Below are 18,055 nucleotides of genomic sequence, written 5' to 3' on the forward strand. Positions count from 1 at the left end.
TCACTGTTGGAGTTCCTTTAGTAATTATCCCCTTTTTCCTTTGTCCCTGATATTCTGCTGAATATCCCTTCTAAAATCCTTTCTTTATCAAATTCCCATGCTCATTTCTTTCCAAGTGCGTCTCCTGTACATTGCTATTTGCTCACTACATTTCTTAAAATATAATTCGATAATCCTTCTTTTTTATCTATACCTGTAAGACCCTCATATTCCAAAATATTTTAAGTGTAGCCATTATGATAATCAGTTGTTATTCCCATCTGTTATATGACAGCTTTTTCAAATGCCTATTGCCAGCTTTGGTGTTGCATATGCCCACTAATGTTTAACAGGTTGATCTTTTACACAGTTGGTTCTTACCATTTCCATTGGAACCTGTGCCACATTTTACAAGAGTTTTTGTTTTATTGAATACCCTCAGAAAAACTAATAAAAAAAATAACTTAAAAAAGACAAAACTATGTATGTCTTCAAATAATGATGTTTAACCCCCCTAATAGGAACAATTGTCCTAAATATCAACAGCTGCACACACATGTAAAACCTAACCTAAAATTGATATTCCATTCTAAGATGCATGTTACAGCTTGCGCTCCTGTTTATGCGAATTGCTGTGCATTCTTTTCTTGTCTTTATTACCCTTCTAGATGTGAATAAGAACTTGTATGTTTTCAGAAAAATTACCTTTTAGCCTTTAGAAAAAGTGTACTGGCCATCTTATACTGTTCTAGTAAATGTATTAAAGTATTTCTTTACCAGAAAAACCTGCTCTCTCTAATTCACTTCCAGTCATTTCAAACTTGCCCTTGTTACTTTTGCATTTTTCTCAGTAAACAGTGTCCACACCTCTCGATTTTATTACATTCACTTCAGCTTGTTTCTATGGAAACATAAGGTCAGAATGTAGAGCTGCCCTTAGCTCCAGTTTTCTCAACTGGCACTGGACATTTATTCACTTGAAGAAAACTATTATGTTGTGATCTCTATTTTTTTTTTCAATCTACCTGCATTCACACAAAAAAAAACTTGTCATTAGATGAAGCCAACAATCTACCCATTTACCTGTGCAAAAGTAAAGTAAAACATTTCTGATATACATGTTATAATCAGTGCACTTTTACACCCCCCCACCCCAACAGGCCAAGATGATAACCTCTTGACTAAAATGTGCTTTTGTCCAGCCTTTTTTCAGTTTTACATTGTAATGTCTACATTTTTTAAACTAAAAATGAGAGAAAAAAACACCTGTTTACTTTCGTTTGTTTATTGTATATCATAATCACCAAAAATACTTTATTACATGCAATTTATATCCTAATTTTTTATACAAACACTGTCAAGAACATAAATTGTTTTACTTGCATGGACTTTTTCCTTCTTTCTTCCTGTCTTTTCCCCTTGTAGTGTTCTTCCAAGCATTAGTGACTTGAAGTTGTTCATTTGCCTCTGTTTTCCAGCAAGTTTAACAAAGTCAACAAAAATCCAATCATTATCAACCACTTATAAGAGACATATGTCACAAATGTGGTTGATGCTTTATAGTCTCACATGCATTTCAGTGTTACTGGTCTTATTCCTGTTCATCTCTGCCTCCCATCCTCAGACTTTGGTCCATCTCCAAGGTATTACCGGTTCTTCTAATTAACGTCCGTTCTTTTTCTGTGTCTCAAGCTTCTTCCTTTGGAACATTGAAAAAGTTTTCACTATCAAAGCCTTTCTATGTGTCTTGCCTTCAGAAGAATTAGAAGCTGAGTACCCTTCTGCTTCATGGCTCACCCCTTGTTGGATAAACTTTTTGTATTTTTCCCTCATCCTGTTCTGCATCAAGGAGAAAAAATTCTGAAGACAGCTGTATACAGCAGCTTGAAGCTCATACCTGCTTCTCGACAAGACTGTTGGAATAAATTTGCTTCTCTTCTTCATTGTGTACAGTGAATATTCATTTTACACAAACACTCTACTTTCTCTGAATTTTAATATTTTGGCCTTCTGACAAAGCTTTGTAAGGATCAACTCTTTCTGCTGGTGGTATTGCATATTTACTAATACATGTTTTGCCTCTTTTCTCATGGCTACGTTTGGAATATGCACATGATATGTCCCTTTCAGTTGATAAATCTTGCTGTGGAATACCATTCCAGTTACTTGTGCTTTCATAAAAATAATACAGTTTATTCCTTCTAGATTCTCTGGTACAGCATAAGTAAAGTGACCCTTTTGAGAGTTGGGACTTGAGTAGCTTTAGTTCAATCATGGTGCCATATTGTGACAAATAGGGTGTATAGTTTCCCCACTTATTGACCCCACTCATTTCCCAACACTAATGGAACATAGTATAGTAATGCCAACTTAACGTCCATGCACATGATGCTGCTTCTGTCATTGTAATTGTGCTTTTTAACTCTACTTACCCTAGGCTTTCCTACTGGATGCTTTGACCACGTAAAGTCTCTCCCCCCTTCCCTCTGGCAAGTGAGCAAATCCCAGGCCTATTCTCTGTTGCTGCAGTCAAGCACTGTGGTGTTTTGATCATAGTTGATACTGAGTCGCATCCCTGCCCAGGCATCAGCAGAAAGGTTGTAGACCCAGCATGTAATATTTGTACATTTTACATTCTGTATCCCAGCTCCCCTACTGCAAGGTCCATTGTAGCATGGAGGTCTGTATCACGATGTTGAACAATTAAAAGAGCGGACGCTCTTTTATCGTACCCTAAAAACTGAAAGCACTGAATGTCGGAACACACGAACAGCATTTTTTTTCCTAGGGAAAAAAATCGCTGCGCCGCAAAAAACCCCAAAAGAAATCCAAACAGAAAATAAAGAGGGGGGGTAGGGGACTTCACCCCCCCACACACCCTAATATGGGGGGCTGTACCCCCCACCTCTCCCTAATTAAATATTCCAACTCCAAGATCACACCACAGTGGAGGAAATGGCAAAGTCCCAAAAACTGCCCAGTGATTTTTCTTTTCCCCGGGGGAAAAAAAAATTGCTGTTCTGTGTGTTTGGCATTCAGCCCTTTCGACTGTTAGGGTTCGATATAAGAGTGTTTGCTCTTATCATTCATCGTGATATATTCCTGTAGCATGGAATACTGTGCCTCTTACTTGTTTAAGAAGGGAAGCTTATCAGGTCATACATAATACATGATATTTTGTCAAACTGTAGAGAGTCTAGACCCAGCTCCACAAAACTTCACTCTGGAACTTCAACTGTATTGTAAGATCGGCCATTGATTTATTTTATGCTCATTTTGAAACTGTGTATGTCTACTGCATTGTTCTTTGTGTGATGAAAGCTGCCAGTGTTATACTTGTAAAATATTTATGCAAATTGTCATTCAGCAGCACTGTTTCTTTTGTTTCAGGTTTAAAGAAAATAGAAAAGATGATGTGTGGTTAGTAGATGTAAGTATTGCTCTTTTTAACTATTTTTAACCGAATTTGGTAAAGGTAGTCTCATTCTTGCATTTCATATTCTCTTTTGTTATGGAAAAATTGCTTGTGAGTTAACTTTATTGGACTTTCTGTATTGATTATATTCCTTCTTGCCCAAAATGTTTGTAGATGTAAAATGAGGAGCCATCGTCCAAAGTATGTTGCACTTGGGGCAGGGTACTACCCCGAGATTGCAGTAGTAACAGGAATATAAGCAAATTCAAGGGAAGGCTACCACACAATGCATGCAAATGGATATGTGCACAGCATTTTGATATGTTTGTCTGGTTCCAAGAATAAGAATATGGTTGCTGCTCGGCTCCCTAGTAGAGTACGTCTTTGAATTTTTTGTAATCACTGTCTTTATGCCATGGTATGAATATTTCCGTGAATGTATAACACATTCCATATTGAGCATAGAAGACCCTAAAAACCTGGCTTCTACACATCTGTCTACTCATTGGCCAGTTCCCTAGGTGGGACTTTATATGATGTTAATCGCTCAACTCACATTGTATTTTTAACTCCATATACTAAGCTATGTTAAAGAGATTAGTGACATGTAATTTTTCAGAGCATATTTTATTAACAGTACTGTATCAGAGTACGATCTTTCAGCAGTGATTCTACCCTCCCTCAAGTAAGATGATAGCTCACAATTTAACTTGTTGCAGCTATTGTGAGTGTCCAAGACAAACTGATAGTGTAAATAAAAACACATTTGCACATTTATGGGCAGCATAGTAGAGCAATGGGTAGCCTTTGTCACCTTATAAGAAGTTGTTCACTTTTTTATTTCTTGAGAGTGCCTTCTGTGCAAAATTCATCATGGTGTTCTTGTGTTTGTGTGGGTTTTCTCTGGTTACTGTTTCCTCCCACTTTCCATAGACTGATTTGTGACCGATTCTCCTAGATGTGCTTGCAGTGCACATGATTTGGAAGAAAGGTCTGGTGCTTCCATATCTTAGTCGTCTAGTAAACTCTGTGGCTGAGAGCAGCTGTTTGTGGGGTTGCTGTAAGAAACTGATGCGACTTGTGAGCATGGTTGAATGTGTATTTATATTTTAGCTTGACTATTTTTATGATTAATTTCTTACGTCACCAGTGATGGACAATTACTGTTCATTACAGCAAAAGGCTAAAGTCCTTACAAAGCACTGACCTAAGATTGTGGACATGAATAATGAAAGCATGAGGTCACACAAACCAATAAACTAGCTTTTGTGTAGCTGACTGGATAAAGTGCCATGCTGATTTCAGAGCAAGATATTGTAATCATCTACACAGAGTTTTTGTGTAATCTCATTATCCTACATTACAGGCCTTTTCTTTCCATAGAATAGCTACTCAAAGAATGCATCTTCTGAGGGCAACCGGAGTGTTTGTGGATCTGTGTTATAAGATCGAAAGTTCAAAAGACTGAAAACCACAATATCTAAAACTTAAAATATCAAAAGCATTTTTAATGCAGAAGGGCAAGCCCTCCTGCACCCTCCACACCCCCTGCTAATTATATATGCCAATTACAAGATCACAGTGGAGAAGGGCAAATTCCCATGTTTGATATTTTGAGTTTTTGATATTTGGGTTTTCAGTCTTTTTGAACATTCGATGTTATGACCTAGATCCGTGTCTGTATGTGTGCATGTATAGCTATTGTATGTCTGTAACAAGATATTTAGGGAAACACTGGCGTTAGCACACTTTTTTATTCAGTGTATCCACATGGGAAAATGAAAAACAACTCACTTGACTTTCAGATACAAATCCAATACACTGCCCACTTAACTTTCAGTTCAAAAGAAAAGTGGTATCTTCTGTTATTTTCTACCTGTATAATATATACAGTCTTAGTCAGCCCCTCAGTCATATGAGCTGTAAGACTCACTTAGGCCCTAATTCCAGATTTGCTTTGTACAATCCACAATGTAGCCCGATAAGCTGTCACATTGTACTTCTCTAGAGTCTGCTTCTCCTTTCTGAGCCACCAAGTAAGGATCTAATTTTGTGACATTTTCTGATTAGTCACCTTTCTTTTAGGTGGCGGTAATGAGCAGTTAGCTAGCTAATAGAATTTCTTGACTGGTTTTCTTTGAGACTGTTTCTACACACAAGTTACTTTGCCTTGCACTTAAGGGCACAGTACAGATTTACTGCCTTCAGTATGTTACCCCCAAACATGCGTACACACTTACTAACCCAAAGCTATGGATGTTGGACTTAAGTGTGATGGGTTGTAGGACCTGGTCTACCCATCAGTATTAGTTTTCAATGTGGGTTACTGTGAAGTGGAAGGGTTGCAATCTTTCACTGCCATAGATTGGCAGATCTGTTGCCATTGTAGAGGGACTTGGACAGTTATAAGTTGAAGTGCATATTCTGCAAATAGTACTTTAAAGAATAGAAGGCCGCCTTTATTGTTAACACTGTTTCTCTATGGCTGGATGTCTTTTTTTTTCGGAATTGCTTACTTTTCTGCTGATGTAGTATGCAGGGTCACAGGGTGATCCTCACCTTGCCTGCCTTGAGGTAGCACTACTACTGATCTTTCCTCTGATGAATCAAGTCATATATAGGTTTTAGGCTCATTCTTTATGACCTCTCTTTTTATCTGGTTGTGGTCTTACTACCTTGTTTTTATAAGGTATCCCAAGTACTTGGCTTCCACCATGAACAGTTTACTTTTCTTAGCGTGCACAGTCACACTCTTACGTATTCTTGCAGCCTAAGTTTTTTAAAAAAGTCACAGCGCTCTGAATTCACATCTGCAGCATCCAGGTGTACCACAACATATTGGAATTGAGGCTTCAGGATTCTATCCATCAGTCTTTGAAAGATATTTTGAGCTCAGTGTAAAACATATGGTAACACAGTGTGCTGCAATAGAAGATCGGGGTTACAAAAGCAGTTTTTTCTTTGTTGGGGGTTTTAAGTGGTATCTGCCAGTATCCTTTCTGATTTTGTCAGTATTAACTCATCAGTTTTGGGCATGGGAAAACTATCATCTTTTTCTATGAAACTGCATTTACAAAAGCTACATGTAAAATATAAAATGAAGATATAGGTCTGCTTTGAAATGGTTGCATGTCCAAACCTGTGCAAAGAGAATACTGTATTTATGTAGAATTTATTCCAACAAAACTGTATTAATATAAGACCTGTCCTTAAAGTCAGTATACCTGGGCCTAAATGGGGTTGCCTTACTGATCTTTGGTGAGTCCTTTTGAATCTTCAGAAGTATCCTGGTATTAGTGGAAAGGATAGAAAAGCATACAGGAACATTCCTGTTCAAGGGAAAAAAAAGACATCTGTTTACCAGGCATCCTTGCATGAAGTCCTGGAGCAGAATTTTGCCAGTTGATTTTTTTCATTTGTCTGTTACACAATTTTATTCTGACGGGATGTAAAATGCCTGTAGAGTAAGTAAGAATATTTTCCCCTAGTTTTATATACCGCATCACCGTAATGTTGTAAACACTTGCAGAGGTGCCTGGGATCACACATGATTGAGAGTTGAGCACATTTATGAGAGCTGGCATCTCTTTTATAGGTTCATAGGTAAGTACTAGGCTATCTGCCCAGGGGCATTTATAAGCCTAGCCAGAATATGTTGCTTTCACCACCCCCTTTGATTAGTTCCCTGTGCCTCTGTCCAGCAGAGCCATTAGTTCCCTGCTCCACTGTGCAGCAGATCCACTGCAGTGATACCAGGGGTAAATTTTCTGTTTCCCATCCACCCATCAAGGTTTCTCTTGGAGTGTTAGTGAGGGGCTCTGCCTGATGTGCTGTGGTCTGTCTTTTTTCTTTTTGTTCCAGTGACCCTCCACTTTCATCCCCATTGATGTTGCTGTGCGAGGAAAGTCTGAGGAGTTTGTTTGGCTGACTATGCTAGAGCAGGGTGGGAGAATGGGAGACCTGGATTCTGAGAGATTTGGTATCTCCAGCACATAATCTCCATTTTCACAAATCCTAGAATTGGAATTTGAAAGGTCAAAGGATGTTGGTGCTGAGACTGTAGAGATTTCAGGTACCATTGTAATTTTCCCGTGGAGATATCATGAATATCATTGATGCTGCGAGACCCATAATGCTGAGGAATTCCCTTGCTGAGATGGAAGTTTGAGTGGAAAATTTCAGGAATAGGTCTAAATACAGATCTGTTATTTCCTGTGGGGAAAAGCTCTTTGAACTGAGGTGTCCAGTAAACACCCCAGAAAAACATCTTGTGAGGAGTCAGAAAATAGCTTCTGAATGTTCTCCTGGAATCCTAGCCTATGTAGGAGACCCTTTACCAAGTGAGTCTACCCCTTCTCTGGAACTGGCTTCCTATCCACGTGAAGCAGAGTTCTTCCCTAAACCAATTCAAGCATAACTTGGACCACTAGATGGGGAATCGGAAATGTATCCCAGTCTGGCATCTGTCTCTAGTAGACAGAAGCAGCCTATAAATCATTGTCCATCCATGCCAAAGCCTTCATATACCCTGGAAATAACCCTAGAATATCAAAACTTGTCGTATACATTTTGGGAAGCATGGCTAGGATTAAGAAAGCCAACTGGAATCGTTATCCCAGTAAGCACCTGTGAACCTGTTTGGGATTCCTGACACTCTGAAAAAGACTCAGCAAAGATAGGCAAGTCATCCAAGAAATGAAAAAAATGTGAGTAATTTGCAATCTGCAGTAGACATTCACAGGAGGTAGACACTTTGTGAACACCCTTGGAGCAGTAGATTGACCAAAGGGTTTGGGAAAGACTGATCATGTGATTTAGATACATGCAACCTTAAACACCTGAAGTGCGAGTCTGTAAGAATATGATGATGTACATTTTTTTTTTTAAATCCAAGGCCACTAGTAAAATGGGGAATAAGGGGTAACAAGTTGTGAAATGACAGCATTTTCAACTTTGGCACTTTCACAAACTGGTTCAGAAAGGAAAGGTCCAGAACTGGTTTGTTCTTTGGCACCACAAACATCTTGAATAAAAACATCCTAACTGAAGTGGAGAGAACAAATATCATCCTCTGAACCAGCATGTGTTGGATGACAGGAATGCAGAGTTTAGTCTGGCAGATGAGGAGGTGTCCCCTGAAAAGGGGGTAGAGAATCATTGTCAACTGTAGATTTGCCGAATTACTGTCAAAGCCCATCTGTCTATCTGTTGATAAAGAGAGACTGTCTGCAAGAATTAAAGGAATGCCATTGTGGGAAGGGGAAAAAAGTCCATGATAAAGTCATTCAGACTTACTGAACTGTCCTTTGTTCTTGGGGTGGGGTCTTGCTTTCTTTTTTGGAACTTCCCGACCACTGTTTTTTAAAAGATTGCTTCCCTTCAAATTTATGGGACTTAAAAAAAAAAAAAAAAAAAAAATTAGATGAGGGAGTATAAAATCCCATGGCAAACTTGGAGAAGGAGGACTGAAAAATCTGAGAGATGCCTTGAATCATTTTCCTCCTGCCATCATACTTTTTAATGACCATTGCAGCAGAAGGTTTAAAAACTAGCTCTCTATCCAAGAGTGAGTTTGGAATTTCATTTGAGTCGTATGCGTATTTTAATCAAATGGTAGTGACTTGAAAAACAGTATAAGCCAAATTGCACCATGCATATTTTTCCTTACAAGAGGCAACTGTGGCAACTGATGCCTTAACATTCCTAATATTCTCATAAGTGTCCAGGGTAAACTTAAGCATATGAACCTAACAGCTGAGAATTCTAAAAACAAGTCACAGAAGCATACACTTTCTTTCCCAAAATTATCAGAATGCTTCCCTTCCTTGTCAGATGGAGAGATATTAGTATTAACAAAATGCTTAGTAGTAGTTGGGTGTACTACAGCTGAAGCTGCTGGCCAGGTTTGGGATTAGGGTATAAAAACTGAGGAGCCATGTGTGACGCCCATGCACTGGCCCATTAATCAAGTAGCCTCAATCCTCACCACTAGCACCAATGAGGGGCGTCCACATTGGGAAAGATAACAAGTACACACATAGTAAAGTACAATTTCCCTTAAGAGCACACAGAGATCACAGTCAGTTTGGGGCTGGTTTCTCCCTTTCTCTCCAGATCCCCAGTAAGACTCACCACTGGCACAGCTATAGGGTCCAGATCTCAGCCTAGTGGTCAAGCTAAAACCTTCAGCGCCCTCTCTGTCCAGCCAGTGCTTCGTGTCCCTGTCCAAGTAGCTGACACACACACACACACACACACACACACACACACACACACACACACACACACACACATACTTTAAGATATGAGTTCTATACAAGCACACAGACACTCCTGGGGAAGACTGGGGCAGGTTTTCCAACTATGCCCCTTCCTGCTAGTCTGTAAGGTAGTACCGGCTGCCACCAACCACTAATATCAGCTACTAAAAAGGTCCTTACCAAAGGGTGTTCAGTTATTACTGTGCAATATTAATAATAAGATGTTCTAGATAAAGAGCAAATGTGCAATGTTATTATCCAAATTGTAAGTGTGACTGAGCAGCAAGACTATTGGACTGGCTTTGTACAGTATCAGTATACACATGCAATGTACTCTAGAGCTTAAATTATCTCTACACAAAAAGCCACAGTTGAAAGGTTTAAAAATATTTAATAATAAATAGTAAAAACACCAGACAATACTTCTTACTACACAGTGCTAGTCAAGAGTTCAGACATCACAGGAAAATGCTTAAAATAATACTGTAGAATAGTTCTGACATGAATATACAAAACAGCTAGACTAAACTTACTATTTCCTATCTTTTTCTAAGAGCAATCACAGTTCTAAATAATCTTACATATAGAGCAAAAGCCAGAGTACTGGTGAGTTGTTGTCAGCTTTAGATAAAATCCAAAAATGCTCTCTCTGAGATGGTCTTTTAAATTGGTAATACATCACTGCTTGACTCATTTTAGATTACATCATTCTTCTTTGGTCCCTGGGCTAACAGAAACTCAGAGTTTAGCATATCTTTGATCTTGCACCTGGTCAGGAAACCACAGTAGTTAAAGACATTACATGTGTAAAATCTAGCAATTAATTCTGGTCTCAAAACAATAGAAAGAATCTGCTGGTCCAGACATCACGGGTCCGAGTTTGAGATCAAACAGTCATACAATGAGTGACTTATCAGCTTTCTTCCAGCAGAGTGCACTGTTGTTGCATTTTTGAAGTTCAACATTTAACACAATTTTCTTACATTTAAGAGAACAAGCCTATGGCTTATATTAATATTTACAAATGACAGAATTATCTACAAAATTCTATCTAGCTAGGCTGGCAGCCTTCACACCATGTATAATCTGCTTTTTTTGGGGGCAACAGGCTAACGGACAAGGAATTTGCAGGCTGTGGTGATAACATCCTCCAAAGCAGAAAGAGCAGGAGGAATAAGTGTGAGTTCAGGTAATTCCAGTTGTAGTTAATCCTAATGTTGTGTCTTTCGGCTTATCCCGGTTAGGGGTCGCCACAGTGGAACTCCCGGTCCGCTAATGTTTGGTAGTGGATTTTTACGTGCCGAGTTACCAGCCCTGACGCACAACCTTCAACGAAGGCACGCCCATTCACGCATGCCTCCACACAGAAGACGCTCTAGCTGAGAATCGAATGTGACAACATCTTGCTGTGAGGCGACAACGCTACCACAGCACCACTAACCGCGGGTTAGTTGTAGTTAATTCTCCTGAAAGTGTGACAAACATCACTGTTTTCCCACTGAAACAACTGGTTCATTCTGGAAATAGTTTCAGAGAAAGAGAATCTTCCATAGGGGGCTATGTGACGTCACAAATTCTTTAGAACCTGAGTCAGAAATCTGCTAAGATATCACATCAACCCCCCCCCCCACTCCTTTTAAGGTTCATGCTCTCCTTTTGTAGAAGATACTCATGAATCCCATTTTTTTTAAATAGAATGAGACATATAAGAATGGTCAAGTGCCTGCGGTAAACCCTGAGAGCTTAGCCCAGTAAATTACTCCTGTCCAGTATCATTGAGATAGATGTGCACAGATTTTTGGCCAAACAGGCATTCCCTGCCTCTTCTCCCTGGACCTAAGAGTCGCTCTCCACTGTCCTACAAGGGCACAGCAGCAGCCATATAGGATACGTCTAACCACAGTCCTTGGTGGTTGTATGGACTACACCAGGGGGGGGGGGGGGGGACACTTGAGGAAAAAGATGAGTTGCCCAAGGAGAAACCTTCTGTAGTTGCAAAGGCTTCATAACCATCTTTTTTCTTTTTGTGGCTGGAAGCAGGTGCAACAAAGGAACTGAGGTTGTTCCACGGTTAAGCCGAAAAAGGTGCCTGATTCTAGTGGAAATGAGCTGTAAAGCTGGTAAATTGTAAAAAAATTAACTTTTTCCTCTAAGAAAACACAGTAAAAAAAACTCTTAACGTGTGTACCTCAGCCCTAAAAAATTTAAAAAAAAAAAATTGTAAATAAGTTTTAACTTTTTATCATAAAAGTAAAAATGTAATGCTCCCATTTAAAAGTGAACAAAAGCACATAGCTGTCAATAAAAATATTTCTGTCACAAAAAAATAAAATCGAAGTCCCCTCACCCCTCCAAAAAGAACTTACCTGACCAGCATGGAAGAGCATTACCTGACCATCAGCCCACAAAAGCCTGCAGAGGAGGGCTGTCTTTAGCAGCAGAAAAATTCTAAAGGGCTTGGCACCCAAGCCTAACTTTTATTCAGCTCAGCTCAAGCTGACTAATGTGTTGGGGCTTTTGCATATGTTAGGTTGCAGACTGACATCCTCTGCACTTGTAAACGGGTTCCAGAGTCCCAGATAAAAGGCATATTGTCCAATGCCGTCTTTAGTTTTCACCTCAGAAATCTGTGTGTCTTTGAGTAGAGGTCTGCAGTCAATCCTCCTGGTCTGCAGCCCCCAAACTCCTGTTGAGAATCTCAAAGAATAAGTGCCCCTTTGAGGAAAAAAACTTTACCTCTCAATGTTCTTTTTTTTTTTTTCTGTTTTTGGTATTGCTCTAAATTTAAGTAGTGTTTACCAGCAAGTTTTGTCGAAACTATTGGACTTCCTTGGAGATGCCTTATGCTTGTCTGAAAAGCAGTTGCAAATGCATCTGTTAAATCTCATATAAAGATTACCATTCTAAGGGGATTTTTCCTTTTATTCGGCCCTTACCCATATTCTGCTGATATTTCTGTCTCCTGTGAGAGAATGACCTTGCAATCTACTGCCTCAAGACTGCTAGAGACTACCTCCCTACTTTCTTGGTGCTGGTGGAATCCTGCTGTGATCCTGCAGTTAGGACCCCACACCCTCTCAAGCAATCTTGTTGTCTGTTTCCTCTGAATGCCATCTCCTCTTTAAGAGAATCATGAGGTGTGCAAGGGTGAAGATTTTTTAGACTTTGGGCAGGGAATCCCAAGTTGGCAGAGCAAGGTTGAAGTCATGGCATCACTGTGCCTGAAGCTAGATTGATCATGCACCCCCATGCTACCATTGCAGTGTCAGCCCTCTGGAATCTAGGAAGCATACCCCACCCTCCAATGGGGTATGTCTCAGTCTCTTTCAGATGGGTGAAAGTCACTCCATATTACTTCCCTGTCAGAGCTCTTGCAACTTTTATCAACAGAATTTGGAACAAAGTAAAAAATAACTAAGGAAAAGGCCCCTAATTAGGGGCACATTTTACATATTGGCAGTATTATCTTAGAAATTCTCAAAATGATTTCCAGTTTTAGGAGGAATGGAACAAAACTTTGAGAAACATCAGGGGTGTCCCTACAAAATATGTACAGTTGGGATGTTTGTATGCCATGCTCTGCCATTGCCTGGGCCTCTGCCTGAACCTTCGGCAACTGCACTACAGTTAGGATCCCATTCATTTGTGCGATGGAGCTAGGGCTAAGTTCTCTGTCTCATTTAGTTATTTATTTATTTTCATTGGTTTAAATTATTTGCTGTAGAAGTAGAGAAACCACACTTAAGATAGTGTCTAATACAGAAAAAAATATATACCATGTTGCAGGGGCATTCAGTGCAAGTTGTATTTCACTTTGGGGAGCCCCGCATCCCACTGCATGGTAGCCCATATGGAAGATCATTGACCTAAGGAGTTTGATGGAGATGGGACCAGAAAGATGCCAAGAAGAAGTTAATTACACAGGCTATGTTGCAACAACCTGAGAGTTTCCATCTCAAACTCACCAATGAATGGAACTGTGGGCAGCAGCACAGACTCTACATGGTGCCTTATAGGGGGAAGAGTTGTATAGGCCAACCGCTTTGGATATCTGTTGTGTTGCACAGTATCAAGACAAGAGAACATGGATCACAGACTGCACATTGTGACATGGAATAGCCACTTGACTGTGTAAAATATGGCTCTGTGGTTTAGAAAGAAAGACTGTCACAAGATCACATGCAAGAGTGGCCAACATGCAACTCGGGTGGACTTTCTCCTAGCGAGGAAGGGAGACTGGCATAGAACTGGTGATTGCAAAGTCATCCTCAGTGAAGGTCTGCCCACAACTGCAAGCAATGGTCAGAGAGGGCTCTAAGGTCAACAGAGACCAGGCTGAAGACCTGGAATTTGACTGGAGATACAGTACAACAGTTCAAGGAATTAGTCAGAGCTCTAGATCCCCTAGAAGTCATGACCAGGAAGTCATCAAAAGAAAGACAGATTGCAGGAAGAATTGGGAGATGGAAAAGATGGACTGGGCCAGGCAGGAATATTAGTTGGCTTACAAAGAAGCTAAGAAATGAGTTGCAGTATAAAAGAATAAGGCATCAGAAGTACTCTACCAGCTTCTAGAAAGTGACTCTCTAGGTGCACAAAGAAGCTATGTTAGGTTGCAAGACAAAGATAGAAAGATAAAGAAGGTAGTCAGACACTCTTCAAAAGGGGTGCCATACTGCAGGACATCAAAAGCAGATGGGAGGACTACTCCCAGCAGCTTCTGAATGAAGAAAAACCCTCAGAGCTGTACTGCCGCAGACACTGTCTACAGTGAGAGAAGAGGAACCCACCCTAGAAGTAGTAAGAGTAGCCCTTTGGGAAGTTAAGTCAGGAAAAACAGCAGGCCCGGATGAGGTGGAGTACAACTGGGCATTCCTAGACTTAGTACTGCCAAAATTAGCTTTCTCAAGACCTTGTCATTTGCTTTCCCTAAGTCCCAGAAACTGATTCTGGCGTGTAGCCCGCAAGACAATTGCCGACCCCCTCACAGCCTACATCGCTTGAACAAATAGCTGCAGCGGCACTTTGCCCGTAGTGCAATGTGCTGAAAAGCCTGGCAGCTGCAACTGTAATCTATGTACGGGCAAAGGCAACCATATTGGATGTGTAACACATTCCTTATTTACATTCAAGGAATGCATTTATTGAAGTATGTATTTATTATGTTGTCAGACTGACAACAAAATAAATAAATAAGTAAATAAATGCATTATTTGAATGTAAATATTATCATTGAAATTTTGAACCCGACACATCCGCACAAGGTTTCTTGGTTCAGACATAGATTACAGCTGCAGCGGCAGGCTTAGACGTATTGCACTACGTGCAAAGTGCCATCAGCAGCCATTTGGTTCGCAATGTAGTCGTGAGGAATTGTCTTGCGGGCTACACACCGGAATCCCCCAGAAACACTGGTAGAATTAGTGCGGGCTATGCACAAGGACCCATTGAGTCAAGTACGAACAGTATAAATTCTCTCAGAGGGCTACACAATTGGAATGGGTGTGCATCAGGGTTTGAGCCCAGTGCTGCTCTTGCTGGTGAAGGACTACGTTAGCTAACAAATTGGAGGGGACAGATTAACAAAGTTGCTGTTTGCAGACAATGTGGCATTAAAGGCAGACTCTGAGCAAGAACTTCAGCAAAGGATAGGGGATTGGAATACAAAACTGAAGACACGTGGGATAAAACTAAGTACAGATAAGACAATGGTAGTGGCAGCAAATTGGGGAAATCAAAAGAAGCTGAAAATTGAGGTAGAAGGGAAGATAGTCAAACAGATTAATAGCTTCAAGTATCGGGGGGGGGTTGATGAAAAGGGAAGTCTGAATGAAGAGATCAAAGCTAGACTCAGAGGGACTGCAGCTAACTGGCACAGAGTGCCAGGTGTAGTGTATGGCAGAAGAATCCCAAAGAAGGTGAAAAGTAAGGTTTACGAAACAGTGGTGCATCCAGTACTACTGTGTGGCAGTAAAGGCAGAGCAGATTAGAAAGCTAGAGGTGATGGAAATGAAGTGCCTAAAAAGGGTGGTAGGATGCACACTATGGGACAGATGAAGAAATGAGGACATAACAGCAGAAGCCAAAGTAGGTCCAATTGCAGAAATGATCAAAGACAATAGATTACAGTGGTTTGGGCACGTGTAGAAAAGCATAAGACAATGAGATGAAGAAGGTTTGGGACAGAGAAGAAGAAAGTAAGAGGAAACAAGTGTATCTATTAAAGAGGTGGATGGCTTGTGTGAGAGAAGATCTGCAAAAATTCAGCCATGATTTTGGAGGAGTGTTGCATTGAATTGGGACCGATGGCAGCAGTTAACACAACACCCCAAACCCATGTAGAAAAATGGGAAAAAGGGATAGGTGATTATGATGACGATTTTGAGTTCTATTTTTATACCGATTTTGCCAGGTTTTATCCCTTTTGTCATTATTTTTTTTGTTTCCTTTGTCAGATATGTTATGGGGTTGGACTTCACTCTTATTATGTACTAGTACTAGATTAATAAGATATTCTTACAAACCTTAAATAAAGTGTTCTACAGCGTATCTAGTGGCATTGTACTAAGTACATTTCAGTTGTATTCTTTTAGCGTTTTATTGAAAATATCTTTGCTGAAATTGGTTGTATTTCATATTTGATTATAGATAATATGTTTATCTAGGTTATGGTGAGTTCTGTTGTTATGTAGTCGCTTATGCTATATGAGAGGCAGCATACTTTTGTCACTTTATCTGGTTTGTTTGTAAGAATCCATTATAATGTTGAGTGTCTGTCTCCCTGAAGTTTACTGATGGTATTGGGTGTGGTCATTAATTGTCTGAAGTTGAACAGGTTTATGGATTCAGTGGGGGTAGTGGAATATGAGTTGCCAGTCTATATTTGTCTCCCAAGTATTATAGTTTCATGGTTAAATTGTTGGGCTATCCAATACAGGATGCTTTCAGTGGTATCAGTGTTTATTCCCTGGTGGTATATAAATTACTGTTAAACATATAATGTTATGTTGTCCTATCTCACCTTCATTCTTACTTGGATGGGTTAAGAGCCGATCCTCTGCTCCTACTCTGTCAAATACACAGCTGGAAGTCTCAAACTTGGCTCGTGGCAGGTAGGTATCCACGATGCAGTGATGTAACTCTCCATATCTCGTTTGCCGCTTTACGATGTTGGATGTGCTCTTCTTGGCTGTGGCTAAATTTTTTGTCTTTTTTCACTTTACTAGCTTAAACTTTTAGGATTCTTACATTAATAGTGTTTTTGTGTGAATAGATAGATTTAGCATGTAGCTTACCTTATCTCCTTTCTGCTGTTGTGTGCTGTTGTTTGGCTGTCATTTTTTTTTTCCCAGGCCTTCTTGTATCCCATAGTTTATTATCGTAGTGGTGTGTTGTTTAGTCTACTCTCGCAGTTAGTTAGTTGGTCATTTAGCTCGTTTAAATTAGAGAACTAATCACCCGTTTTAGTTAGAGGGCTGGTAGTGTTATTGTGTGTGTTCTTTCCTTGGTATCTAGGCTCATTTAAGTTAGAGGTCCTAGTGCTCACCTTTTGTCAGAGCAAGTTAGTTTTCTAATATATCTTGTACTTAGATATGCAGTGTTTATTAACGTAGAGTGTGTTTATATATCTACCAGTGTTCTGAGTTAGTTGCTTTTGTAATCCTTTTGGAAAATTCTTTCTTCTATCATGTCTAAAAGAAACTCTAGGAGAAAAGAGCATAAGCCTGGGCTTTAAAATCAGAAATGTGCAGAAAGTATCAGTTAGACATGTCATTTATTGTACATTTTCTAGGAACTTATACATTTTACTGCAGGAGGATTGTACTTTCTGCCGCCATTAGTGCAGTGTGTTACAGGAGAGGAGAAACAAATTGATTCTTGGACTCTTACAGATATGCTTTGAGGGAAGCTGTGCAAGTGCTTCTTCTTCTTAAGTAGATCCCTCTTCTTCCAAGTGGGACAAACCATCCAAAAAGGCCATCACCTGTCTCTTTTAGAAACAGTCAGGCCTCCAGAAACTGTCAAACCTTTCCTAAACCATCTGAAACCCTCTCTGCTTCACGGAGCCTCAGAACTGGCCAGGTCATCATTATTGACAAGCATGGATGTCCTTCAAGATACAACTGCAGTCATAACATGGGTTGTCCTGCCTCAGGCAGCCCACCGGTCGGCAGTTCCAAGTCTGGGTCCGGCGTCGGCTGATGTGCATATTTCTCTCCAGCGTCAGTGCGGCTGGATATATAAAGCATCAGCCCGGCCTTCCATTTTCTCCAGTCTTTCTTGCAGCCCGGTGCGAAGCAGTTAAGGAGTGCGGTGGGTCAGCTCCTGTATTCTCACGATACCGAAGTCATCAAAAAGCTAAAGTACCCGTTGGGGACCTTTTCTTGCCTCAGCCGATGTC

At 40.2% G+C, this 18,055-nt stretch overlaps 1 protein-coding gene across 1 annotated transcript in view; it reads left to right on the plus strand.

Moving 5' to 3' along the window:
• TMX3 (thioredoxin related transmembrane protein 3) overlaps nt 1-18,055 on the plus strand; it is a 1,593,937-nt gene that overhangs the window by 287,269 nt on the left and 1,288,613 nt on the right. Inside the window, exon 3 of the mRNA XM_044067138.1 lies at nt 3,370-3,409. Within this exon, the coding sequence (XP_043923073.1) occupies nt 3,370-3,409 (40 nt within the window). The remainder of the gene's footprint in view (nt 1-3,369; nt 3,410-18,055) is intronic.

Source organism: Protopterus annectens, chromosome 3.part1 (assembly GCF_019279795.1).
Source record: "Protopterus annectens isolate FY-2018-M chromosome 3.part1, PAN1.0, whole genome shotgun sequence".
Classification (NCBI taxonomy): domain Eukaryota; kingdom Metazoa; phylum Chordata; order Ceratodontiformes; family Protopteridae; genus Protopterus; species Protopterus annectens.